General features: G+C 35.9%; 2 protein-coding genes and 1 pseudogene across 2 annotated transcripts; 2 read left to right on the forward strand and 1 right to left on the reverse strand.

The window, feature by feature from the left end:
* The first annotated feature begins 2,411 nt into the window (after window positions 1–2,411).
* LOC115955439 (F-box protein PP2-A13-like) lies at window positions 2,412–6,421 on the forward strand. Its single transcript, XM_031073561.1, has 3 exons — window positions 2,412–3,545; window positions 3,637–3,755; window positions 5,794–6,421. Exons 1-3 carry the CDS (start codon window positions 3,234–3,236, stop codon window positions 6,197–6,199), a joined length of 837 nt encoding a protein of 278 aa, XP_030929421.1. The 5' UTR covers window positions 2,412–3,233; the 3' UTR covers window positions 6,200–6,421.
* A 1,112-nt stretch (window positions 6,422–7,533) lies between these two features.
* LOC115955438 lies at window positions 7,534–10,551 on the reverse strand (annotated as a pseudogene).
* Window positions 10,552–17,814: 7,263 nt separating this feature from the next.
* LOC115958382 (F-box protein At4g00755-like) lies at window positions 17,815–26,013 on the forward strand. Its single transcript, XM_031076797.1, has 6 exons — window positions 17,815–17,947; window positions 18,284–18,472; window positions 20,946–21,362; window positions 21,459–21,628; window positions 23,981–24,099; window positions 25,472–26,013. Exons 2-6 carry the CDS (start codon window positions 18,346–18,348, stop codon window positions 25,830–25,832), a joined length of 1,194 nt encoding a protein of 397 aa, XP_030932657.1. The 5' UTR covers window positions 17,815–17,947; window positions 18,284–18,345; the 3' UTR covers window positions 25,833–26,013.
* The last annotated feature ends 565 nt before the right edge of the window (window positions 26,014–26,578 follow it).

Genomic DNA, 26,578 nt, shown 5'->3' on the forward strand with positions numbered 1-26,578 from the left:
CTTTCTCCAGCTCTCTTTCTCTACTTTTTTTTTCTTTTTCTACTTGATTCCAAACGGAGAAAGAGAAAGAACAGATGGGTTAGATGGCTCCGCTCTCTGTGCCGCTGCGCCTTCCGCTCCACCGCTGCCGCTCATCTTCCTCCCAACGCAGCCCAGATGGTAGATAGCTTGTGTCTTTTTTTCTTTTTCTTTTTCTTTTTTTCATATTTGCTTGTTCTAATTCAATTTTATTTTAAGAATTGGATTTTTTTTTTTTTGTGTTTGGATTATGTGAGAAACGGAGAGAATGAGAGAAAAAAAAAATCCGGAAGAGAGAGAAAGAATTGATATAATAGTAGCTGGATAATTTTTTAAGCAGAAAAATTGGTTTGGAGTTGTTACAGTGTTCTCTAAATTAAGAGAATTACTGTAGCAACTTCAAAAATAAATTTGGAGAATTTGGACGTTTGGAGAATCGACTGGAGCATGAATAGTAGACTTTGGTGCTCCAAAAATAGCTATACAAAGACTGTTGGAGATGCTCTTATCTATGCATATTTCGTGGTAGGTGATTCTAACAGAAAACACTTTAAAAGAACAAACTTTAGGTTATTAACAATAAAAGTTGAAACTCTCTCTTTAAAAAAAAAAAAAAAACAATAAAAGTTGATTCCTTTGGAAAACTGATTTAATAATTATTTAACATGCATTGACAATTTCAAAGGAAGACCACAGTTGGTTGACAATCAATTGTTTAGTTTGTTTAAAATTAAATTAAATCCTCAAATGATTAAACATATTAGATATAGATCAAATTCAAGATTGGTGGGTGAATTTACTAAGTACTATTAAACTCAATAAACTAAGCATAATCTATGTTTAGTTGTTTACTAATACTTATCCACAATCACAAGACTGCATTAATACCTTATCAAAAACAGACTGCATTAATTAGAGCATCCATAGCAGTGGAGCTAAAAATTTAGCTTTTTAGCTCCACCAAAAGTTACTTTATCTATTTTACCTATAGACATGCTACAGCAGTGGATCTATTTTAGCTTTCAATACAATAAAATAATATAAACATCATAATAAAATAATATATCCTCTACACTAAAATAATATATCTTTTACAATAAAATAATATAAAATAATATATCTGCAACCAAAAAAAATCACAGCACCGCCACAACCCCCTATACCATCAGCCCACCACCATCACCGGCCACAACCACCACGGCAACCACAACATAACATAGAAAAAAAAAAAAAAAAAAAAAAAAACCACAACCACAGTGGCTGGGGACGGCACCTATACCATCAGCCCACCACCATCACCGGCCACAACCACCACGGCAACCACAACATAACATAGAAAAAAAAAAAACAAAAAAAAAAACCACAAACCACAGCGGCTGGGACGGCACCTATACCATCAGCCCACACCATCACCGGCCACAACCACCCACGGCAACCACAACACAACATAGAAAAAAAAAAAAAAAAAAAAAACAAAACCACAACCACAGCGGCTGGGACGGCGTGGGGTGAGGCGATTGGCGGCTGGGACGGTGTGGGGTGAGGCGATCGGCGGCTGGGACTGCGTGAGCTGAGGCGATCGGCGGCTGGGACGGCGTGGGCTGAGGCGATCGGCGGCTGGGACGGCGTGGGCTGAGGCGGCGGTAAACTAAGAGATGAGAGCTTGAGAGAGCTTGAAATAAACTTTGAGATAAAGTGAGAGATGAAAGATGAGAGCCTTGGAAGCTTGAGTGACTCAGAGAGGAGTGACTGAGAGAGAATACGGTGAGATAAAAGGAAAGAAAAAAAATAAGCAAAGTAATATTATTTTAATCTGAGGTGAATAAACAATTTTTTTTTTTTAGATGTGTGCTACAGTACACATCTATCTTTAGATGTGCACTGTAGCAGTTCAGCTAAAATATATACATATGCCTCCACTGCTGCCTGGCTCTTTTTGGTATAATGGTGGAGCTAAAATAGCATTATAGCTATTTAGCTCCACTGCTACAAATGCTCTTATGAGTCCCCAGAATAAAAAGGCAAAAGCAAAGCAACCAATTAAAAAAAAAAAAAAAAACGCTATATCCACAATATTTTTACAATAAATTCTAGTTGTTAGATTGTTTTAGGTTTTAAATTTAAATCCGTCACTGAAATTACTTTCTCATCCACTAGTAATTACAAGTAATAACTTATTATATAAAATTTGTTATGAAAATGTTATAAACATAATATTTTTTTTAATTTAAAAAAAAGTCACTCCTTAACTGTGTCAAAGAGGATCCGTTTGATAGAAAAATTTGGATAATATTGTTTGTAATTTTTTTAAATATGTATTGATGGAAAAGTATGAAAATGTATATAATATTGTTTAAAAACTAGAAATATATTGTTTAGTTAGTCAAATAGAAACTGAACACGTATCCGAAAGTCACTCCACACAAGCTCCATCCGTTAGTTCTATCCACTTGGTCGTTGATAGTACCTACGTAGCGTAAATAACCTCACTACCACCGCCAGATTTTGGCGCGTATATGCCACTCTCGTTCAGAACCTCAAAACATATATCGTTCTCGTTCCCCCGCTTCCAATGTTGTAGACTTTGTAGTAATAGTCTGATATATGGATGAGAAGATTAAATAGTAAACTTCATGATACCTACGCAAAACCAGGGATGATGAAACTCAGTAAAACCTCTCTCTTTCGATGTACAACTTGCTTGTCTTGTCGGCTGAGTATCGTATCCTGTCCGTACGCGTCAGCCTAGTTGGTGTACTCTCTACTTTCTAGTAATCACACCCAACCAATCCGCCGTTTGTTTCCCACCACAGATTCAGATATTTCAATATCTCTGTCTGAATAAATACTCAAAAGGTTATAAGCTTTCTGGAGTTCCGATGGTTTTTTTGTTATTCAATATCTATTGGTGCTAAATTGTTGGGTTTACAAGTTTCTCTCTGAAGATCCGACCAAGACAGCAGTCCTCATCCAAAATATCTTTTTAAAATCAAATTTTTCCAGCTTCGGGGCTTCAAATCCCATGAATTTGAATTTCATTTCTGAGTTTGATACTACATTTCTCTCCCTCAGTCTTTCCCAGAAAATTTACAAATTCAGGTTCAAATTCAAGCTGTAAGCCGAATTCAAGTTCTGGGTTTTGGGTCTCTCTCTTTCTATAACTATAAAGGATTCAGCTTTAGGATTTTAAATTCACGGGGTTTGGTGGGGTTGAGATGGGTGCTAATATGTCTGCTGGCGTGTCGGACACGGATCCACCATTGCAGCCCAGGTTGGGGGATATACCGGAGAGCTGTATAGCATCGGTTTTGATGTACTTGGACCCACCTGAGATTTGCGAATTGGCCCGGTTGAATCGGGCTTTTCGAGGAGCTTCTGAGGCGGATTTTATATGGGAATTGAAATTGCCGACGAATTATAGGTATATTATGGAGAAAGTGTTTGATGAGGAAACCATGCTCAAATTGAGGAAGAAGGATGTCTATGCCAGGCTTTGCAGGCCTATATCCTTTGATAATGGCACAAAGGTATACCTCTTTATCTCTGTTTCTATGTGTTTAGGCTTCTTTTTTTTTCATTTTATTGATCTGTTGTGTTGGGAATTTTTGTTTGTTGTAGGAAATTTGGCTGCACAAAAGTACGGGTGGCGTTTGTTTGGCGATTTCGTCAAAGGCTCTGAGGATAACCGGAATAGATGACCGGAGATACTGGAATCGCATTTCGACACAGGAATCTAGGTGAGCTAAGTTGATTATGTCAAATATCAATTGGATGATTTTGGAATCTGTCAGTGTATTTGATTCGATCCTAAATTTACAACTAGCAAAGTTTGTTTGACTAAGAGTAGTATGGTATGATTTGTGGCTTAAATTTGAAGTTATGTCCTGCTTGAGAAGTTGAGATGTTCTGACTTATGACTTGTCAAAAATAGCCTTGGATCCAGAGAGTAAAAATTCTTTGAAGCGATGCAGGATCTGGAGAAATGATTCGAAGTGTTGGCAAATTGTTTCTCTTTTAGTCACCGTCCTTTGTAACTTAAAAAGGTTGGTCTTAATCAAAGTGGAATTGGAGGTGCATGTGTTTTTTAAAAAGGTTGATCTTAATTAAAGCGGAATTGGAGGTGCTTGTGTTTTTCCTCACCTTCCTTTACGATATATGATAATATTTTGGTTGGAAATGAAGCATTCAAGCTAAAAGAGGTAACAATAGTTCTCTTGGAGACAAAGAAATTAAAGAAACCAACGAATAACTTTGAAGTTGGGCCATTAATGATGAACTCAAACTCAAGTTGTGTTAATTTTGACAGGGGAGAAGTCAAGATCAAATTCTAGACCGAGCAAGGATATATGATTTGGAGTACAATTAGTCTTATGGGTTGGGATATTTACAATATCAACGTAGGTAGTTGAGAGCTGATCTGGAAATGTTTAAGAAAAGTCATGATTGTTAGAAGTTTGTGCTTGCAACACTTGTTACAGTAGATAATGAGGAGGAGGAGGATGTTTTGATTGCTACCAAAGGTATGGATTTGGTTAAAATTTCATGGGTTTTAGGTTCTGTCTACGTAAACAATGGTTTGACAAATACAAGGCCTGCGATAAAGATTTTGTTATGTTGGCTTTGTGGAATGCAAAGTTGTGGAGATAAGTATACTGAAAATCAGGATGTTTGATGGGTTTGTAAAAACTTTTTGATAATGTGAGATATGTAGCAGAACTTGGAAGGAATTTGATTTCTTTATATCGGTTGGATTCTTTGAATTATGATTATTTTGCAAAAAGTGGAGTTATAATTTAGTAAAGTTGCTTTGGAGGTAATGAAGGAAGAGAAGCTTATTAAGATTTTTTACAATCTAGTTAAAGGTGGAACAAAAACCTAGGACTAGTGTTTGGTTAAATCTCCACAAAGGGAAGGAAAGATGGTGATTGATGGAAAATAGTGAGGTTTGTTAAGAATTAATTGATATAATTGATAACTCAAGTTCGATTAAGAAGTTCAAGTGCTGCTTGAACGGAATTGATTGTATCACTTGTTGAGGACGTGGTGGGGTACCCCTACCACAAAGGGCTGCCAAAGGGTACCCAAAGTGTACCAATGAAGACTTCTCCTCATGGGTTGGAGGTAGAGATTTCTTGAGTCCCACCAATGATTTGGTACATTTAGAGATTTCTTGCTGGATTTGAAGTCTCATATTCATAAAAATAAAAATTAAGGTGATGCAATGTTTTCTATGTAGGGTGGTAATTTCACATTAGTAAGAAGAGATTTAAGGAGGTTTAATATATGGGTGATAGAATAGCTCATGTGTTTTGTGTTGGAGTTGAAAGACAACTTTTTGTCTAATTTGTTAGTGTGAGAGTACCATTGAGTGTATTGAGGTCTTGGGTTTGAGAGTGTTAAAGGTTGTCAGTTTTTTTGCTGAGAATTTGTAATCCTTACCATTGGTAATGGATTTGTTGCGGACAGCCATTTTGGCCGAATCACATTAAGCTTCTGGTGGTTGCTATTTTATTGTCTTGCGTGTTTTCTACAACAGTATTAGACTACATTCTAATTTTCATTTATTTAATACAGGATAGGAGAGAGTATATGCAAGTGATCAGTCTAACAAGAGATGGTTGGTTTGGGCAAACACCTAGCAAAAAAGTTACATTGCAAAAATTTCTATCGGCCAACTTTTCCCTTTTTTTTTTTTGTTGTGTTGTTTAAATTTTCTGATCAGCGCTCTTGTTTCCTTTTGAGAGCTTGAGAAGATGTATGTTTTCTTGCATATAGGTTCCAGAGAGTTGCTTATCTTCAACAGATCTGGTGGTTACAAGTAGATGGAGAATTTGAGTTCCAGTTTCCACCAGGGACATACAGTTTGTTTTTCAGACTTCAGCTTGGTAGGTCTTCCAAGAGACTGGGTCGTCGGTTTTGCAATCATGAGCACGTTCATGGCTGGGACATAAAACCTGTGAAGTTCGAGCTAACAACTTCTGATGGTCAGCATGCTGTATCACAGTGCTATTTGGACAATCCGGGGAATTGGGTCCAATACCATGCAGGAGACTTTGTTGTCAAGAGCACCAATGCATTGGTGAACATCAAATTTTCATTGACTCAGATCGACTGCACTCACACCAAAGGTGGTCTCTGTGTAGACTCTGTGTTTATACTCCCCACCAGTGTAGGAAAATAGGCTAGATTGCTTTTGTAAGCAGGAAAAGCTGTAAAATTATAGTGTGCTGCCCAATAGATGCTTGGCTGCCCCAAAAGGAAGAACATTCAAATTATTGTGGTTTTTAGGGGCTCACAATGTTCTTTCCATGTATGATAGTGTATATTTGCTGCTTGCCATGGTTGAATTTTTAGGTTGTTTGCTGTTGATTTTGACTAATATAATAAAATGCTTGATTTATTTTGTCTTAGCATTTGTTGATAGTGCTTAATGTGTGTAATAGATTATTAATTTCCCTTTTGTTTTTTGTTCCCTGGTCTCCCTTGAACAGAAACAATTACTTTTGTTGTGCTTGAGCTGCCTTTGGTACCCTGACCAACTTTTCCTTCTTTAGGTGCATTCTCTAATGCAGAATGAAGCCGTTTAGGCTTGAGTTGAGCTGCCTTTGGCACCGTGAGTATTAATGACAATTCTGAATGACATTGTTTAAGGCTTTAAGCATTGTACCTACTAGTAATTTTGGTGTCCGACTTGCAGGATGAGCCTAGAATTTTCTTTTATTGGTTGGTAGAAGGGGAAATTTCATCCTGCTTAGATGTGCTGTTGCATCATTGAGAGCCTAGTAACTTTGGTCTTTGTGGTGTTTCTTTTGTTTCCAAAAAATGTAGGGTATGTTATCCTTATCTATCAGTGATTGCAGCATCCTTCTTCTCTTTAATTTGTTTCTTGATTGCAAATCTATAATCTATATCCCTATCAGCTTGTTGTGTTGACAGCACTTTCTGGTTGTTTTCATTTCTGGTCCCTGTCCTAGAGTCACTGTCCATCCCCCAACATTAAAATAAATAAATAAATAAATAAACAAACGCTTTAGATAAGGATGTTTTTAGGTTAGGTCAAGCAGAATTTGGACTCTGCTCTCACATGAAGTAGCTTAATAGTACTGGCTTGTGCCCTGCATTAGCTGCTCTTGGGCTTAGGTTTTTGTTTGGCATAGGTCAATGAGTTGCCCAATGTTTTTTGAGTAAAACCAACAGAAATTTTAATTGATAGAACAATAGCATTGTGTACATCCAGGGCAATACATAATCCCCCCATTTGTTTTTTTGAGAAGAACATCCAATGCCCAATTTAATTATGTGTTTTATGGTTTTTTTTCATGTTTAGCCAAGCCTTATTCTGGTTAAACTCACCCTTAACTATGAAAATTGAATGACATGTGATGCCCTCATGCACAAGCCACAAAATCCATGAATTAGGATGCACATCCTCACAATGTCATTCAAATGAAGGATCCTCTTCACTTTAAGTAAAATGGAAGGAGTCCATTTCATGGTTATATATAGAGAGATGTATTTAGTATCACATTATTAAAAAATTTAAAATAAAATACTCACTAGTAGACACCCAGTGAAATAGAGGCACCTAAAGGTAGAAAGTTAACAAGGATTATAATGAGATAAGAGAATAGAAGCATTCTTGCTAGTTTTTGATTGAACCAATAATTAAATTTTAAAAAAAGTTTCAAAAAACAGAAAAAACCAAGAAGAGTCTTCAATCTACAACCCCCCATGCTTTAGCACCTTAATGCTGTTCTGTAGCGACATGAGCCCCCAATTCCTTCTCATTAGCTGCTACCTCTTCCTTAAACCTCTTGTATATGTCCCCCCAATAGAAGTCACGATTTCTCATAACCAAACAAACAAAACAAGAGCTCCAAAAAAGTTTGTACCTGCCAATATTACAAAAGATAGCCTGTAACATTCCTTGCCCATACAGGTCAGTTCTTTCACCATTGATCTAGTCATCCCCTTAAGCGCAAGTTGCTTCAATGCCTCTTTATCGTAAAGCTTTCCAACAACTTGTACATTAAATACATAAGATCCAAGAGGGCTCGCAAGTTGGCCACAATTGAAGAGAGTGGAGTAATATTTCAATCCAAAAAGCTCGGATATAATGGTGAAAAGTAGAGTCAATTGGGCTCCATATGAGAAACCAATAATCAAAGAAGCAATATAGACACAACTCGGTATTGGAAAGGCAATGAGGAGGTCTCCAACCCCAGATAACACAAGGGTCATTATAAGAGGGCGTGGTACTTTCCACCTTAGAAGTATGATTTCAGATAACAAAGGTACTAGTAGTGTGTTGTGGATAGCCTAAGGACTCACCAATTTGTCCTAGATTGTCCACAGCAGTTAAGCTACAACCTAGTCCACAAAATGTAGCCACAAAAATAATCAACATGTCCAAGCTTAATAAAGCTTGCAATATGCTGTAATCCTCACCTCTGGTTGGTTTTTTGCAGATCTTTCCACAACATGAAATATCCTGACTAGTCTAATTTTCTGAACTTTGCGAGTGTAATATAGTAGCTGGTTTTGACTCTGGCAATGGTGGTCCATCCACAGTTATCCTATTAGGTGCATCAACCGGTTTTCTCTTTTGCCTCCAAGTAGCTAGTTCTTCTCTTATTGCAATAACCAGGGGAAGAAAAATCAAAACACAAACAGCAACACAGCTTCCCACGTAGCCATAGTGAGAGAAAGTGACTTGCTTTTGAGCAATGGTTAACCCCATGAGACAAAGCTATGGCAATTGATATATAGAGGTACTCATAGAAAACCTTCAGCTCATTTGGGTGGGAAGAGACTTTCATTGTTCTGATGGTATACACAAAAACCATAGAAATTAAAGCCGGAAGCCATCCAATAAGAAGAATCAAAGATTTTGAATCATCCCCATAGATGGCCAAATAAAGTTGTGTAAATAATGCTCTACTAAGGCCTACATAACCCTTCATGAGTCCAAGCATGATTCCTCGGCTTACAGGGAAGTTCTTCACACATGTCACAAGTGCCCCAGTATTTACAAAATTTTGTGAATTTGCACCAACACATATGTAGAGACACATTTGCCAAACCTTGGGCTTGGGGACAGGGGCGGAGCCAAGGGGGGGCGAGGGGGGGCAACTGCCCCCCCTGACCTTCCTCCCAAACCCCTTTAGTATATGATTTCTGAATTACTTTGCCCCCCCACACCAAGAATTTCTGGACAAATTTCAAAGACAACCAATTAACATCAAATTCTAACCCATAATTTCAGTTAACTATGCAAATGATACAAATTTGATAGTTTGATGCTGAAATTAATTCCCCCCCCCCCTCCCCTTATAAAGAGAAGAGTATACAATATGTTATATATTTTAAAACGAAAACAAAGAGCTGCTCTTTCAAGACCCTTGTAGAATTAGAATCGGCTACCACAGTGTTCTGATACAGAGAGCTGCTTAATATGCTTCTTTCAAATACCTGAAGTTCAAGTAATTGAGATTTTACATTCTATTGATCTAATATCATGTATGTTTGTGAGAGATAGTGCCTTATGAGGTGGCTTGTTATTCTCTGGCAGCACATGCAAGAACTTGCTTTGCTGTCATGAGATGTGCTACACACTTGTACCTTTATCAACAATACTAAATATCATACTAGAGAAAAAAGATACAAAGAGATAATATTAAATTGGACACATTGACACTTACTAATTTTTTTTAATGGGATATACACAGCACTCAATCTTTTACACCTTGTTTCAAATTCTATGTTTTGGTAACGAACTTTGAGGCTTTTTAGCAATGAAGTGTTAGAAATTAATTAAAAAATTGAATGTGAGATCAATAGATAAACGATTGTGCTTCTGAAGTTCCCTATAATTTTGCCCCCCCTGAATTGAAATCCTGGCTCCGCCACTGCTTGGGGATCTTTCCGCATACGGCAAGCCAAATGAGAAAATACCCGGCAAAGTTCATGGTCGAGCCAATTAATAACACAAACCATGCTGGGGTTACCTCAGCAAGAAGGCCAGATAGGACCCCAACATTGGCTCCGAGGTCCTTGCATGTGCTTAGGAGATTAAGCGTGGATTGATCATAGCCAAGGGTGGCTTTGATGTCTACGGAGTAGACACCAAAAAGATAAGTGGCACCTGCGCGAGTCATGATCAAGAATGATGCGAACATCATGAACCATTGGCCTCGGAGCGCTTGTATTACAAAGCGACCACAGCTGGTGCCTGTAGTGTGAGTATCCATGGTTGTGTGTGTAAAATCTCTCTACCACTTCTCTAGTGTAGTGCAATTATGGAGAAAGACTACAAGTTTTTTACTTATAAAATGGTTGAGATGAAGATAAAATTTGTTGAAAATCCTTGCCTAATGTTATGTGGATGCTAGATAACATTTTTCATTTGGAGATAAAGAGTTTAATTTGGATACGCATATCTAGTATCTCTGCTTAATTTTTGGATGAGGAATAAGCATTGTAGGGGGCTATTGCATGTCTGAAACAGCAAGATTTGCATGAAAATTTTGCCTGACGTGCTCTTGTTATTCGAGTAGGTGTTTGATGTGAATTGCAGGCTTGTAGCCCTGTTTCACTGAGGGCATATAAGTTGTGAATAAGGAGATGGGTATGCCCATCCAGTTACATTTTATGATGATACACTTGTAACACTACACTCGCAATGAATGATGTTCCACCATTATACTAAAAAATAAAAAACAAAGAAAAAGAAGCAAAAAGGAAGATGGAAATTCGAATCCTGAATATCCTCAGTAAAAATATCTAATTTACCTAAAGGTTTATTAGTGTCATTATTGATCATTGGGCCATGAATTCATAATGAACTAAGAAAAGATCATACTAGTCTATACTCTATTATCTAAATTTAATGGATCTTCTATTGTAAATCAAGAGAGACCTAAGTTAATTAAGGACTAAAATACTTTTAAAGTTTGAGATTGTAGTAATTTTTACCCTTTACATTTTAAAATTTTCATTTTAACTTTTAATTTTTGATTTGATTTTATATTAGCCCCGTCCATTTTCATTAGTAATATAACCATCCATAATATATTATGATATGCTAAATTGGGAATGTTGTGAATTTTTGGTGTCCATAACATTACTTGACATGGAAGCCTGTGTGGATTTCATGAATTGGCTTGACTTGGACATGTCAGTGAAGGACCCATCTGATCTTGCCCGTGTTAGTTCTATGTCACGGTCTTGTACTCCGGCCCAATAAGAAGAAGACAGGTCATTAAAAATGCGATGACATAAGTTTATTGCCATGTCACCCCACCACAGCCTACTACTCTAACGTCCCTTTAACCCCGTCAGTTCTGACTTTTGAGATCAGAACTCAAAATTTTCCTTTTTGAGAGAAGTTCAAATTTCAGATGTGAATGGACGGGCGGGAACTGAAATTTTCGCACCTGAAACCTTTCCAAACTTTGTTTTATGAAGTAATCACAATAGACAATATCAAAGATTCAAAATGTCTTCCATGGGTCGTGGGTCATTTTCCCCCACGCCAAAGAAATTGTTTTCCTGCCGAATTTGGGTCATCGTCTCCATTCTCCAACTTCCCACTCGGCAGCAATGGAGACTTCAGCACTGCCCCGCTCATTACCGCAAGCCTCCTCCATGTTTCCTCCCCCTGCAATCCCTCGCCTCCGCATCATAGATAGACAAATGCTTTGATGAGAAATCCAATTATCCAAACGTTTTAGATTTGAGAGGTATGTTGTTCCTCCAACAAGGATGATATTGCTTGCTCCAAGATTCAAGCAATGAATGGGTGAGTGCACTTTCCCTTTCTGTTGGTCAGATGAAATTCCCAGGTTTTCTTCTCCCATAAAATTTTCTACTATAGGTGATCTAGATTTTTTTTTTTTTTTTAATTTTTAATTTTGGTATTTGCTTTTCTTTGATTTCCTTTGATACTCATGTTGATCTCTTTGATGATTATGGTTAGTATTTGATGGCATGATGTGTCGTGAATTTTTTTGTACTGGCTATTTTGGAATTCATGGCCAATTGATTTTACAATTCTGGTTCATTCTGTACTCCAATTGTTTGATAAAATTCCCCAACGTAAAGACAGTGTCGTTTTTAAAGAATTTTGGTATAGACCTTTCATGAAACTTGCTTATTACCATGAGAAAAGCTTAATTTAATCATCAAGACTCATTCTTGGACGCATTGTTGATAGTTCTTAGACATTTTGGAGTTCACTTGTGTAAAGTTGTGATTTACAACTATGTTTTACGTTAGCTTTATTCCATGACAAAAAGTGTTGTATTTGCTTTAATTTTGTTCCTTGTATTTTGTAGGATTTTATTATATTAAGTTTAGTATTAAGTTGGTGAAGAATCGAGCATGTATTAGATGAACAAGTGGATTTTGAGAGTGTCTCGCAAGAAGACTACCCACAAAAGAGCCATGTGAGAAGCACATGTTGGAAACTGAAGGGTCATGCCAGGCTGTCAGTTTCACGAGTATCTCTCAAAAATGGCCAACCTGTGAGATACCTGCGAAACTCTCTGCCTGGAAGATTTTTTTAAGTGTGATTTTCTTACCCTTCACTCATACTATATATACTCTCATTATCCACAAAAGTATAAGAAGTTATTCAGAGAGAAAAGCTTTAGATAGATTTTCTACAACACAACACACCCATCTTTTAGAGAGAGAGCTACTCATCCTTAGTGAGAAATCCTTGTAGCCTCTTCTCTTTCCCTCTCCCATTGTCATATCTTGAGAGGAGATTTGTACCCAAACACAACCCACACATTTTTAGAGTGTAGAAAGTGTTTTGAAGCTTGGGAAGTTTTGGGGATTTGCCAAAAGAAGCCGGTGAGGCTTGGCGGATGCAATTGAGCGTATTGCGAGATCCAGAAAGCTAGAGAAAACATAACTTCAAGAAGTTCGTTGGTAGCAGGAGCTTGGAGGACTCAAGTACATCAGGTAAACTAGGTTTGGAGGGCCTTTTGTTATTCGTGCACTTAACTTTTTTCACTAATGGATCGATTTCGACTTGGAGGGTCGCGAAGAGATTTTTCACCGAGTTCTTTAGTTTCCTTTTCGATAACACATCTCAGTGTTATCTTATGTTTGCATCTTTCTTCTCTACTCTTAAACTTTACTTTATATCATTGATAATAGATAAATATGACTTAGGGTAGTGTTATCGGTTGTTTGCGCTCATTTACTCTTTTTCCGCACTTAATTTAAATTAAAGTAAAAATAATTTAGCCAAAATTTTAATTTGGGGGTCTAAACAAGCTCTTGTGTTTTCACACAAATTCGAGCTTTCAACTTGTGATGTTTATTAATAACTATAAATTTCAATTATGCTATTTTGTATTAATTGTGTGATATATATATTCATACATTATTTAGTATTGATATTCTGTCATCGTGCAAAAGAAGTTTAGACTTTAGAGAAGCAAAATAGCAGAGGTGGAGAGAAAGGTCTCAAAACTACAAAAATCCAAAAGGAAATTTCAATGGATAGCTGAAAAATATGTCTGATGATGCTTTGGCCAAAATAGGCAAATATTCCATTCACACAAAAAAATCAAGCAAAATGCCCCATGTCTGAAACTAATTAGGAAAATTCCCTTGTTTAGAAAATCAAGTTTCACTCAATTTTTGGAAATCACGTTGGACTTAGGAAATGATTGTCCAACAGTTTGCTAAAGAAAATCGAGTTTAAAATTTCTCAATTTTTAGAAAATCGACTTTCATTTATTATGATGATTTCTATTCTTTCTTTGTGAATCATTGTTGTAGCTTGGAGCCCTATTGTGAAAGACTTTATTTGTACTAATTTTATATGCTTACATTCCTTTGTAATCATTTTGACTTGGAGCCCATTGAAAGTTATGTACTAATTTTATATGCTTACATTCCAAAGAAAAGCTTTAATGATCTTGTAATGTATAGGTTTTTTGAACTAAAAGAAAAATGCCCTATCTTAATTTAGTTTCTTTGAATTTGAAAGCATTTAAGGTGTGTTTGGATACTGTTTATTTGTTGAAAACTGAAAATTTATTGCTGAAAATACTGTAGCAAAATAAATTTTAAAAGTGTAAATAGTGCCGTGAGACCCAAAAATGCATTGGTATGCGCGTTTTTGCCGTGGGACCCAGCCAAAAACGAAAACACCAGAAACGCACCACTCACCGCTATCCAAACTCACGCTTAGTGGAAATGCATATTAACACTCGATGTGAAATGGTTTAATTTTAGTATGATAACCTTCAAATACATTTAGAAGATTTGTTGAATTCAGTGATTTTTTTCTTTTCAATAATGGTATATAAAGCTTTTTTTTTTAATAATGGTATAAAAAGCAAAGGTGAGAATTGCATTGTAGCAATGAAGCTTAAAATTAACCTACCTCAACTTTTTATTATGGTTAATGGTCTTGTTTCATAGTCATGAACAAGGGAATTACTATGTAATTTAAATTGACAACCACATCTAATGAATTCAATAATAGTGGGCAATAAAAACACAAATTCACATTACATATGTATTTTGAAATTACAAGAATTCAAATCTCATTGTTAAAAAACAATGTTACAAACTAATTATCAACAAATTACAATGACAAAAAATAAAATAACTGGACATATAATAATCTTAATAACTTAATTTGGTAACTCTTCCTAAAAACTAGGAATTTATTGGTTGAACTCTTATATTAATCCAACACCTCCCTTGGATAAAGGAACCACTCCAACAATAACTTTTTATGCTAATCCACGTTGCTAGTCATCTACATCTTTTGCTGCAAGTGCCATCCACAAAATTGATGTTATTTATCCTCATCATCATTCGTAGGAGAAATTATAGAGTCTTCTGGTGAATCACGTCACTTGTCCACTATTCCACTAAAAAACTTTCACTTGTTTAAAATTACTGAGTCAATAATTAATTTCTATCTAAAAAAATTTTCTAACTAACAATTTTAAACAAGTAGAAGTTTTTTAGTGGAATGGTAGACCACATCACTTGTCCATCATATGGATTTTATAATTTCTCCATTCTTAGCTAGAATGGAGTACCCCTGTTGCCGCATACAACCACTTGTTTGAATCATAAATCATAATAGAAGCCAACCACTTAGCGCACATAATTGGTCAGGTATGAATCATCCATAGAGTGCTATCAAAATCTCAAAACAAAGATAAGCTGCACTTTACAAAATTATATAACCAAGGAGGCCTTATGACATCAAATGGGTTGCAATAGCGATTATTAAAAAAAAAAAGGGAGGGGGGGGGTTGCAATAGTATTAGAGAGTATAGACTAGTCTCTAGGAAGATTGATAGCATAAAATACAATCCAAACAGAAATGACAAAAATAAAAGTGAAAAATAATGTTTAATTGACATAATATAGAATAATAAATTCCATCAACTTATTTCAGCATCACATTAACATGAATACAAAAGCCACAAGAAGTTTAGATTAAATTACAACTTGTATGCCTACCTGTAGCTTTGTCGGATCTGCATTTTCCAGCTCGTGATTCTTCTTCGTCGGATATGCGTTCTCCAAAGAGGTTTTCGGATCTGGTACTTCTTCTCCCCTTGTTCTGCTTCATCTTCCCCTTCATTTCTGGTTCTTCATCTTCATCGTCATCTTCGCTGCTCTGCTTCTCTAGACTCCATGTGGTAAAAACATATCCATGTCAGCAATTAGAACTCGAGTCTTTAAGGCTCGATTTTTCCATCGAACTCGAGCCTCATAGGCTCAAGATGTTATTCTCCTCATTTCTTTTCAATTCTTGCTAACTAACTATATAGTGTGGCAAACTCATGCTATTCTGCAAATTACCTCAAAATAAAATAAGGATTCCTGAAATTTGTTTTTGATTAAGACCATCCTAACATGACAACTCCTTTTGATATTTTACGTGTGTGAAATATCAACTTGCTAATTCCAGTAACAATCTCACAAGTACATAAATGCTTTAAATAAAAAAAATAATAAAAATAATAAAAATAATAAAAAAGCTACTAAAGCAATAATAGCTTCACTGAAAACCAGCAAATACTTCACTAGTTCACTCAAAGAAACAAAAAATTTTACAATCCAACCAATGTATGTGATGCAGCGTAGGCGTGTACAAGAACACTAGGCTAATAGGCAAAGTAATAGAGAAAACCTCTCTAGCAAACTTTTATTCAAAACACACATAACATCAATCAACCTCTCTATAAAGAGTATTTATAGGAATAGAATTTCTCCTACTCCTTTTAGGAAAAGAAATAATAAACATATTTCTATTTGAGAAAGGAAAAGCAATTTAACTAGGAAAAGAAAAAAAAATTAAAATCCTAATTTAACTAGGAAAAAAGAAAACAACATAAAATATTAAAATATTTTATTCTTCCTTAACCAATCTGCATCAGTACGTGTTTATTGGTCTGTCTCAAAAAGTTGGACAAGGTCTGTACGACAAGGTTGCAGGTAATGAGATCTATCTAAATTGTAGTATCAAAACAAAACGGTAACCACAAGACCCAATAAGGAAAAAATTTGCAAATCAAAATCACATTGCAACCTAAACCCCAAACAGTATATTCAAACACAAAAATATGCAATTCAAATCATTAATAATGATTTTCTTGTAATGTATATATGATATTTCTACAAATTAAAAAAAAAAAAATTGCACTCACCAATGGGGCCTGTAGCTATGGATTAGATGAGGGAAAAACGCATAGAGAAAGAGTATGGAGAGGTCTCGAGTTGGACCACAAAGCAAGATGTTGTTGTTGAGACTCAAGACTCGGAAAAGAAGTCGGACCACATGGCCTGGGCTAGTTCAGTTTTCGTTTTAAATAACAACCAAAATGGCATCAGAGGACAAGCTAAACCAAAGGTGGCAATAGCAAGGTGGCCGCATAGTGATCAGCCACAATGTTAATGGAGATGAGAGAGGGAGAGAGGAACAGAGTGCTTGAGCCACCGTTCATGAGAGAGGGATAAACTATAGAGGAACCTCGTGGGTTAGGAGATGGAGCTTCTTTTCTTTGTGGACGTTTGAACTTGTGGGTGAAGTGAAGAGGTGAAGGAACAAACCTCAAAATTTTGTTTAAATAAATTAAATTTCAAATTTCAAATGTGCACAGACCTTACGACGTTAGCAAACGTAAGGAGAGCAACAATTATTATGCTGAGCTGGTAGACAAGATGATGTAAGCCACTTTAGATTTGGTGGCATGCTCTTATTGGCTGGGACTACACAATAATTTTCCCTTATGGTGGGTCTATATACGAGTTGAAATGCTAATTTAGGAAGAGAAAGTCTAGAAATAAAAAATAAAAATAAAAAAATAAAATTGACAACTTTGAATATGAAAAATTGTTAATATTAAATTAAAAAATGATGTCAGTAATGAATTCAGATAAAAATAAGTATAAATTTTTTTTGGGGTTGAAAAGAAGTATAATTTTGTCAAATTCAACTTGAGTGAAAAATATTTTATTTTTATTTTTACTACTCGTTTAGGAATGTTGTTGTCTCCTACCATTGCTCTTTTACAAAATTAATGGATTTTGAGTAGAATTATGATGTGTCTTTATGTTAGAACCCATTTCTCTCTCTATTGTATGTGTGTTTGTTTCTCCACACCAAAAAAAAAATAGGACTGTAATTTATTTATTGATGGAAAGATTCTATTATTTTTTTATTATTTTTTGAGAAACGATGGAAAGATTCTAATTTATTTAATAAATAGAAGTGGAAAATAGTTCGATTAGTACTTTGGTCGTTTGGTTGTCCACCTTCCGTTTTATACGCGCTCTCTCTCTCTCTCTCTCGCATCACATCAGAGATAGAGAAAGAGATGTACGCTTTTGTTCGTCTCCGAAAATAAAGAAACTCCAACTTCTCCTTGGTGTCTCTGTAAATCCTCACTCTCTCTCCCTGCGCCCTCTGTGCCTTTGCAATTTTTATAACATTTTTTTTTTCTCACAAAAGAAAAAGTTATTAAATTTGTGAAAAAGGCGATAATTTGCTTAAATCTGTTTTTTTTTTTTTTTGTTCAATTTTTTTTCCTCATAGGTTTTGTGATTCATTTACATTGATAAAGTTTCTCTCATGCCGCTTCCTTCTTTATTTTTTTCCCCTGAGTTGAAATAATTGTATTATTTTTTGCAGAATTAACCTATATTTACTATTAAATTGTACTAATGTAATTGTGGTGTGGCTAAAATTTTGTGTTTTACGATGTGAATTCAGGTTTTGAAATCTGAACAGACAACTGGGTTTTGCTCGGAATTTGGTTTAGTTAATTACTTGACATGGAAGCCTGTATGGATTTCATGAATTGGCTTGACCTGGACATGTCAGTGAAACTTCTGATGCATTTGAAGGACCCATCTGATCTTGCCCGTGTTAGTTCTGTGTCACGGTCTTTGCAAGATTTCGGTAAGCTAAAACATGTTACATGTGTACATTTGTGTTTTCTCAAGTGTTATAGTTCATAGACTCATAGATTTCTAAAGCAACAAATGAAAGAGAATGAATTGAAAGTGCCAATGAGCTCTAGCTCAACTGCCGCCTCCTCCCTTTGCTAATGCTAGGTCGTGGGTTCAAGACCAATTAAAAAAATAATTGAAATTTCAGTTTGTTAACCCTGTTCATGTAGCTGTAGTGTCTAATTATATGTTATTATACTTATGATTTGATCCATTGGTTGATATGCCATACTTGTTGCAGTACTTGTGCGATGCAGGATAGAAGATTGAAGGGGCTCTTATACCAATTTTGATGTAGGATCTTTAAGAACTCTGCACTAAATTGAATTCTTGATGTAATCTTGAAGGGTTCATGGATAGGGTTTGATGTTTAAGGGCTTAGGTGAATAAAAGACTGGATCTTGAATATGTTTGATGGCTGTTTGGTGTTAAACAGTGAATAGAATGAGAACAAAGAAAGATAAACACTAGGCAATATTACCTAGGTTTTCCTAAGGAGAAAGTCTAGGGACACAACAAAATGTCACAACAACCAAGCAATCACATTTAGGTAGGAGAAGGCAATCACACCCTCAAAGTTTAAAACAAGCTGCTGGAATTATTAAAATCAATTTCACTCTCTCTCCTTTATTGAAAATATAAATACTCTTTTATAGGTTATTGTCAATACTACTCCTAAAAGGACAAGGACTCCTAAATTACCTTTTCCTAGAAAGACTAGGACTTCTCAATAATAAATACAAAGTACTTAAGAACTTTTAAACCAAATTGACCAGAAACTTCCTTTCTCTTCTTCCTATTCCAGTAAAGATGGCTAATCGTATGGAGAAAATACAGAGAGACTTTCTTTGGAGTGGTATTGATGCTCCTAAGGTTCCTCTGGTGGAATGGACTAAGGTTTGTATGCAGGTGTAGAATGGTGGTTTTGGAGATTCGACGGCTGAGAAGATTTAATTTTGCTCTATTAGGCAAATGGTTGTGGAGATATGGAACGGAGAGAGATGTCCTTTGGAGGAAGGTCATTGAGGCTAAATATGAGAATGAAGGGGGTGGTTGGTGTACCAAACCGGTGTTAGGGACCTATGGTGTTAGTGTGTGGAAATCCATTAGAAGTGGCTGGACTTTTCTAAATTTCTTCAGTTTGATGTGGGTGATGGTACTAGGATAAAGTTTTGGGAGGATGTATGGTGTAGGGATTGTTCTCTTAAGGAAGCATTTCCAGAATTGTATATTATCAGTCGAGCAAGGGAGTTTTTTGTGTTAGAGGTGATGCGTTTCATTGGGACATTCAGTTCCGTCGTCCACCACAAGATTGGGAGTCAAAATCGTTTGATCTTTTTTGGGTTGTGCTTTATTCCACAAATGTGCGGGGTGTTGGTGATGACAAACTTTGCTAAAAGCCAGCAATGAGGAGAGGTTTTGAGGTTTGAGGCTTCTATCACTCTTTATCTCCTTCTTCTATCATTGATTTTCCTTGGAAAATGGTGTGGCGATCAAAGGTTCCTCCTATAGTAGCGTTCTTTTCTTGGACTGCTGCCTTAGGTAAGATCTTAACTATGGATAATCTTTGGAAGAGGCATATTGCAGTGCTAGAGTGGTGCTTTATGTGTAAAAGGTGTGGGGAATCAGTGGATCATCTTCTTCTTCATTGTCCTATAGCATATGAGTTGTGGTCTATGATTTTTTGTTTGTTTAGTATACATTGGGTTATGCCGTATTAAGTTAGTGAGGTGTTAGCTTCTTGGCAGGGGAAGTTTGGTAGACATCAAAATATAGGTTTATGGAGGTTTGTGACGCATTGTTTGTTTTGGTGCTTATGGCGGGGGCGGGAGCGGAATGCTAGATGCTTTGAGAATTGTGAACAGTCTATTCTTGACATTAAGTTTTTCTTTTTCCATACTCTCCTTGAGTGGAGATTAGTTTTGCCTTCCTATTTTTGTTTTTTCTCTTCCTGATCTTATAGATCGTTGTAATTTGGGTTTTTGATTTGTGCCATTGTAGTACACTTGCAGTGTACTTGGTTGGTTATTTTAATAAAATTTCTTACATTACTTATCAAAAAAAAAAAAAAAAAATTGACCAGAAACTTCCTAACCTAAAAACCCTAACACTAAGACTCAATAATAATTAATAACTTACCTATGAATGGTGTCAAGAAAGCCCCACATCAATACTAGTCCACAAATCTTGAATCTTTTGGTATTTAATCTTGTTTTTCCTTGAACTCTTTATTGTCCACATCATTGTGGTTCTATCAATTTGTTAGTTTGAGAACTCTGAAACTACTGTCTTTAATTACTGGTTCAGAGCTTATGTGATTGAAATTTTGAGGGAAAGATAATTATATAAAACTATTTTTCAAGGGGTTTCTGTACCTGCAAGAGCTAAATATACTGATATTTTGAACTTTTTATATACTGCAGTAATTGCAAATGGCCTTTTTAAGCAGTTGTGCTTGAGAATGTTTCCTCAGTTATCTAAAGTTGCTCATGTTATGGAATTGAACAACTGTGGAGTGAAAGAGCCTGTAGAAGTTGGCTCCAGCCATTCAATGGAATGGGAATCTTCGGCAAGGGATCATAGGGTCTATGCTACTTTAGCTCGAGTTTGTACATCATTTCCTCTTCGGGATTGCATTTCAGAGGCAATTAGTGCTTCTAGCACTGATAATTATCCAGCTGAAACTATTGATAATACTCTGCTACCAGCAGGTATTGTTTCACGGAGAGCATACTGGTCGAGTAAAGGGAAAAGTAATCCTGCGGTGCCTGAGACACTAACATACAAGCTAGTGTCTGAGTTTTGTGTTATTACTGAAATACATATACGCCCATTCAAAGGTATATATCAAAATTTCTGCAAATTATGTTCCCTTCCAGTTTGTCGTGACCTTTTAAACATCTTTTAATGATGATGTGATATGTCTATTTGTCCAGCTTACTTTCAGCGTGGTTCACCTATATATTCTGCCAAATCTGTGAGATTTCGAATGGGTCATCCAAAAAGCCCTAATGATTTAGGGAGTCATCTTCTGTGTGACTCATTGCCTTCTGCTGATGACACTTTCACATGGACCTACACTTCACCAGAATTTCCAATGGCTCAGGTGTGTTCTAGTAATACTTCCTGTATTTCTTGTTTTTCCTTTCTTTTTTTTTTGGGTGTGTGTGGGGTTTCGGGGGGGAAGGGGTGTTCTGGGTTGAGAGAATTGTTAGGGATATGGGGTGTCTATTTAATTACAACCGTTAAGATGCTGAAGTGCAATCTTTTGCAGGCCGTTGCTATGTTAACACCTAGCAAAATTGGCTTGTTGTTTGATTTTAGCATAAAATATTTTTTTTATTCTTTTGGTCTGCCTTCCATGCTGCCATAATAGGTTTTCAGCACCCTCCCCCCCCCCCCCCCCCCCCCTTCCCCCCTCAAAAAAAAAAAAAAAAAAAAAAAAAAAACTGAAGAACAGAGGAACCAAGGATTGGAGGAGGTGGAATATGAAAGATATTTTAACCCAATTGGGCAGCCCATTCCTGATCAATTTACCTGTTAAAGTTATTGGGTTTATGTTGGTTGAATGGCCCAAGAGGCCCAGTTATCTTGTAAGCCCATGTAGGGCTAACCCTATCTTCTAATTTCTGTATATACCCTGTCAAGGGTTCACTGTAATAGTCGATTTGATTATGTAATAAAGATTTAGCTGCTAGGGCATTATCCTGTGGATGTAGGATGTTAGGTTGAACCATGTAATTCCTTGTGTTCTTCTCTCTCTCTTACTTCTGCTTCTCTATATTATTTCATTCTCATCTTTAACATTACCTATACCTGAAAAAAGCAGCCTATCTAGTTGTCTGTGAAACTCTATTCATTCTTATATATGATGTGCAAATAAATTGAAAAGTTGAAAGTGGGTATGATTTATCTATTATAAGTGCAACTATAGATTCTAGGTCACTTGTCCTCACCCCCTTCATTTCATGAAGAGCCTAAAGTGAATTTTAGAAGCTGGATTTGGCAACAGCTTGAGAACTAGCCATCAAATTGCCTGCCCTCTCAGCAAAAGCTTGGGTAATTAAAATAGTTATAGTTAATTTGATTGTTGCATATATGTGACGTATTCCCCTCTGCAAAAGCTTTAGCAATGAAAAGGATTCAAAGTCACCCTGATTTTTGCGCATATGTGGAAGAACCCTAGCTAGTGAATTAATATGTAGATTAACTAATATATATATATATATATATATATATATCAAAACACAGATAATGGATTTTATGCACATTTTATGGTAAAGAAAGGTTGATCTTACTATTTGATCAAAAAATAACATTTTTCTCCGGCCATAACCACATTATGATACATTCCATGGTATTTGCCCCCTTATATGAGAAGTGCCCTCCCATTCTTATCCAGAAATTTTTTATTAAAAAAAAAAAAAAAAAAAAAAATCGAAAAATAACATTGTTCCCAAGCCATAATCACATTATGGATCCTTTCATGGTAAGTGCCTTCTTTTATGAGAAGTGCTCTCCCATTCTTATCCAGAGATTTTTGCCTTTTAATCAAAAGAAAGGTAGCTTTTTTATTAACACAAAAGTGCTTGACCTGATTTGAGCTTCCTACAATCAATCACTAGCTATGAACAGACATAATACATGCCATCCCTTACAGTCACAGAAATGGGGCTGGAGACAGCAATTTCTCGAAAGCTTAGGCATAGTTTCTTTAAAGCTTTTTTTTTTTTTTTTTTTTTTTTTTTTAAATTCTGTTTTTGGTTGTGCCATGGAAGAACTCTAGCTGGTGAACTAATATGTAGATTAACTGATATATATATATATATATATATATATAGCATAATACAGATAATGGATTTTATGCACACCTTTTTTTAAAGAAATGTTGATCTTACTATTTGATCAAAAAATAACATTTTTCTCCAGCCATAACCACATTATGAATCATTTCCTGGTAATTGCCTCCCTGTATGAGAAGTGCCATCCCATTCTTATCCCCACACACACACACACACACACACACACACATATATAGACACACTCAAAAGGCAGATTTTGTATTTTGTATTTTTATTTTATGAAAGATCTTGTATTAATTCAGAAGAGCTTGTACATCTGAAATAAGTTATTTGTCCAAAAATACTGGATTTTCCTCTAGCCACGCATCCGTACTTATCGAAATTTTCAGTTCTACAAAAGAGGACTTGTCTAATATATAAGATAAAAGCAAACTTCTTAAGATTTGTGAGATTACACTCTTTTCTTTTTCTGTTTTTGTGTGGCAGTTTTAATGATAACTTCAGAGAATACGAAATCATTCATTCATTTTTCTTGTGATTCATTGTCTTCTGTCTTCTATTAGTTTTTGGCTGAGCTCTATCTGAATGCTATTTTCTCTCTCTTTATCTTATTGTTTGGAAATAGCTGACTTCTTTAATGACTTTCTCATGAACAGGAAAGTTGCTTGCAGAAGTTTAGGCTTCCAGAACCTGTTCTTTGCATTGGTGGAATTTTGCAGATTGAACTGCTGGGCAGGGTTCAGACACAAGAAATGGATGGCTTATTCTATATATGGTTTGTGCTATACACTCCTTTTCATAGTCTTCTTGCATACTCATCTATAGTTATGCTATGGAGGCCTTATTAAGCCCATGAAATGCTAATTTCCTTGATCAACTGGATTAGTATTTCAAGGCCCATAAATTTTTTTTTCCTAGATGCTACATATAAATTATAATCTATACCATGTACCACTATATATAGGCTTTCAGGATGATCCACCAATGTAAGCTATTTTCTTACTTAGACATCTAATGGAAAAATACAGAGAGGCTTGTAAAGACCTTCATATGGTTTTAATTGATCTAGGGAAAGTAAATGACAAGGTCCCTAGAGAAACTATGTGGTGGGTTTTGGGAAAAAAAAAAAGGAGTTCCTCTTAAGTACATTAAGCTGATTAAGGATATGTATGATGGAGCTTTGTAATTTGAGAGGCTGATGCTGTTGTTTTCTTTGTATAGCCACAGTATACTTGGAAGATTTTTTAAAATAAAGATTCATTACTTATCCAAAAAAAAGAGGAAATGTACGATGGAGCTGTAACTAGAATGAGCACGCGTAGAGGAATCACAAGATTAAATACCAAAAGATTAACTTTCCCACAAATACCAACTCCCCTCTACAAATTGGTCAACAAGAGGTAAAAGGTTACCCCTGGAAAGGGACGGATAAGAGCAAATCTTATCTTACTGAAGCAGAAGAGGTAAAGGATAGACAATGAGATTAGTATTTTTTTTCTGTCACCAATTTGCTTCTTGGTTCACCTCCTCCACTTTGACTTATATTAGGAAATTTTCTAAATCTATTTTCTTCTGCATGAAGGGATTATCATAGTAATAGTTCGTGCTCTTGGAAATTTGATTTGATTTTTTAAATTTATTTTTATTTTTTACTTTCCTTTTTACACTTTCTTCTTAATAATAGCCTAAAGGTTAGAATTACTAGGGACTAGCTTTTTTGACAAGTAAATCTATTGAAAAAGGCATATAAAGGGAACATTAGTCCATGGGATGTGTTTGGGTATACATCAATGACCAGGGACTGGCTTAACTGGCACATGTCTAGGTTCTGTTAGTTTCTGTGGAATATTAGGTTCTGTTAGTTTTCGTGGAATATTAAATTGTGGAAACCTGGAAGGAAGTGTACCAATGAAATTTGATGCAAGGTTATTCAAATTATTGCCGTATTGTTATGCTATTATATACACAGTACACTGTTTGCATGGTACAACATAATCAATGCATGTAAATCTAGCCTCTCTCGCCCCTCACAGAAGCTTCCTACAAAAGAATGGCCTGTAGGGGATTTTTTTTTCCCCCAAATTAATGCTCTCCTCTCCTTGTGCTGCAAGTAAGACTAATGACAGAAAGTTGTTGGCAAATTTCAGCATTTCTCATGTTCATGTTGAGGGGCGTTGCTTATCTCCAGCATTTGTTGTAGAAAATATTCAGCCATCCGGGACGTTTGTCTTGAAGAAAGACATGCGGTACAAGTTTCATACACAACAAAGTTCACCTGATAACGAGGCCCAAGAAATCTCTGATGATCAATTGCAAAGACGTTTCAGATATTTGCGAAACTATTTGCGAAACCTAAATGTAATAGAAATTGAAGAATATGAAGGCGAAGAGGAAGATGTAGTAGAAATTGAAGAATATGAATCAGGTGAAGAAGAATATGAATCAGGTGAAGAGGAAGATGTAGAAATTGAAGAATACGAATCGGGTGAAGAGGAAGATGAAGCATAGGAAGAATATCTTCTCTGAATGTGTTATATCTTATATTGGTTATATCCAATCTGTCCCTCCCAACATCTCCCCCTACCCAAAAAAAAAATGTTTTGGAATTAATGTTCTGTTTGTTCTGAAGTAAAATGTTTTCATTGTGTAATTGAAAATGTTGTAGAAATCATTTTACAGTGTTTGTTTCCCGGTAAAATTTTTTAAAAAAAATATCCTAGTTCTCAAAATCCACCAAATGTAAGCACAACTGTACAAATAAACCACCACCAACCACCAATGACCAAAAAAAACTTAGGTGCTTCAGAAGCAATGCTCTCTCCTCTCACATGAGAGGTGGGCTCCACATGTGGGTCCCATCATAGAGCCCACCTCTCATGTGAGAAGTGGAAGCATTGCTCTTGAAACATGTAAGAATCACTCCTAGGGATGGCAATTTTGCCCTTTCTCGCTTCACCCCACGCAGGTTTTCCTCACCCCGCAAAAGATGGTTGGGTAAGGATGGGGCAAGATTTTAGCCCCGCACCACAGGACGGGGCGCGGATGGGTCGCCTTGCCCCTCTCTATCCTCACCCTGCGTTGCTAAGAGTTATAATTATAAATTTTTCATACCATAAAATCCTACTATTTAAACAAGCATATCAATATTAGCTTATTTTATTCTGCCTAATGTGGTTCTCTACTTTTTTTTTTTTTGTTATGTGTTATACTATGAGTTTTTTTTTTTTTGGTGATTATCTTGTTAATTGCTTAGA

The sequence above is a fragment of the Quercus lobata genome, chromosome 8 (assembly GCF_001633185.2).
Source record: "Quercus lobata isolate SW786 chromosome 8, ValleyOak3.0 Primary Assembly, whole genome shotgun sequence".
NCBI classification, from domain to species: domain Eukaryota; kingdom Viridiplantae; phylum Streptophyta; class Magnoliopsida; order Fagales; family Fagaceae; genus Quercus; species Quercus lobata.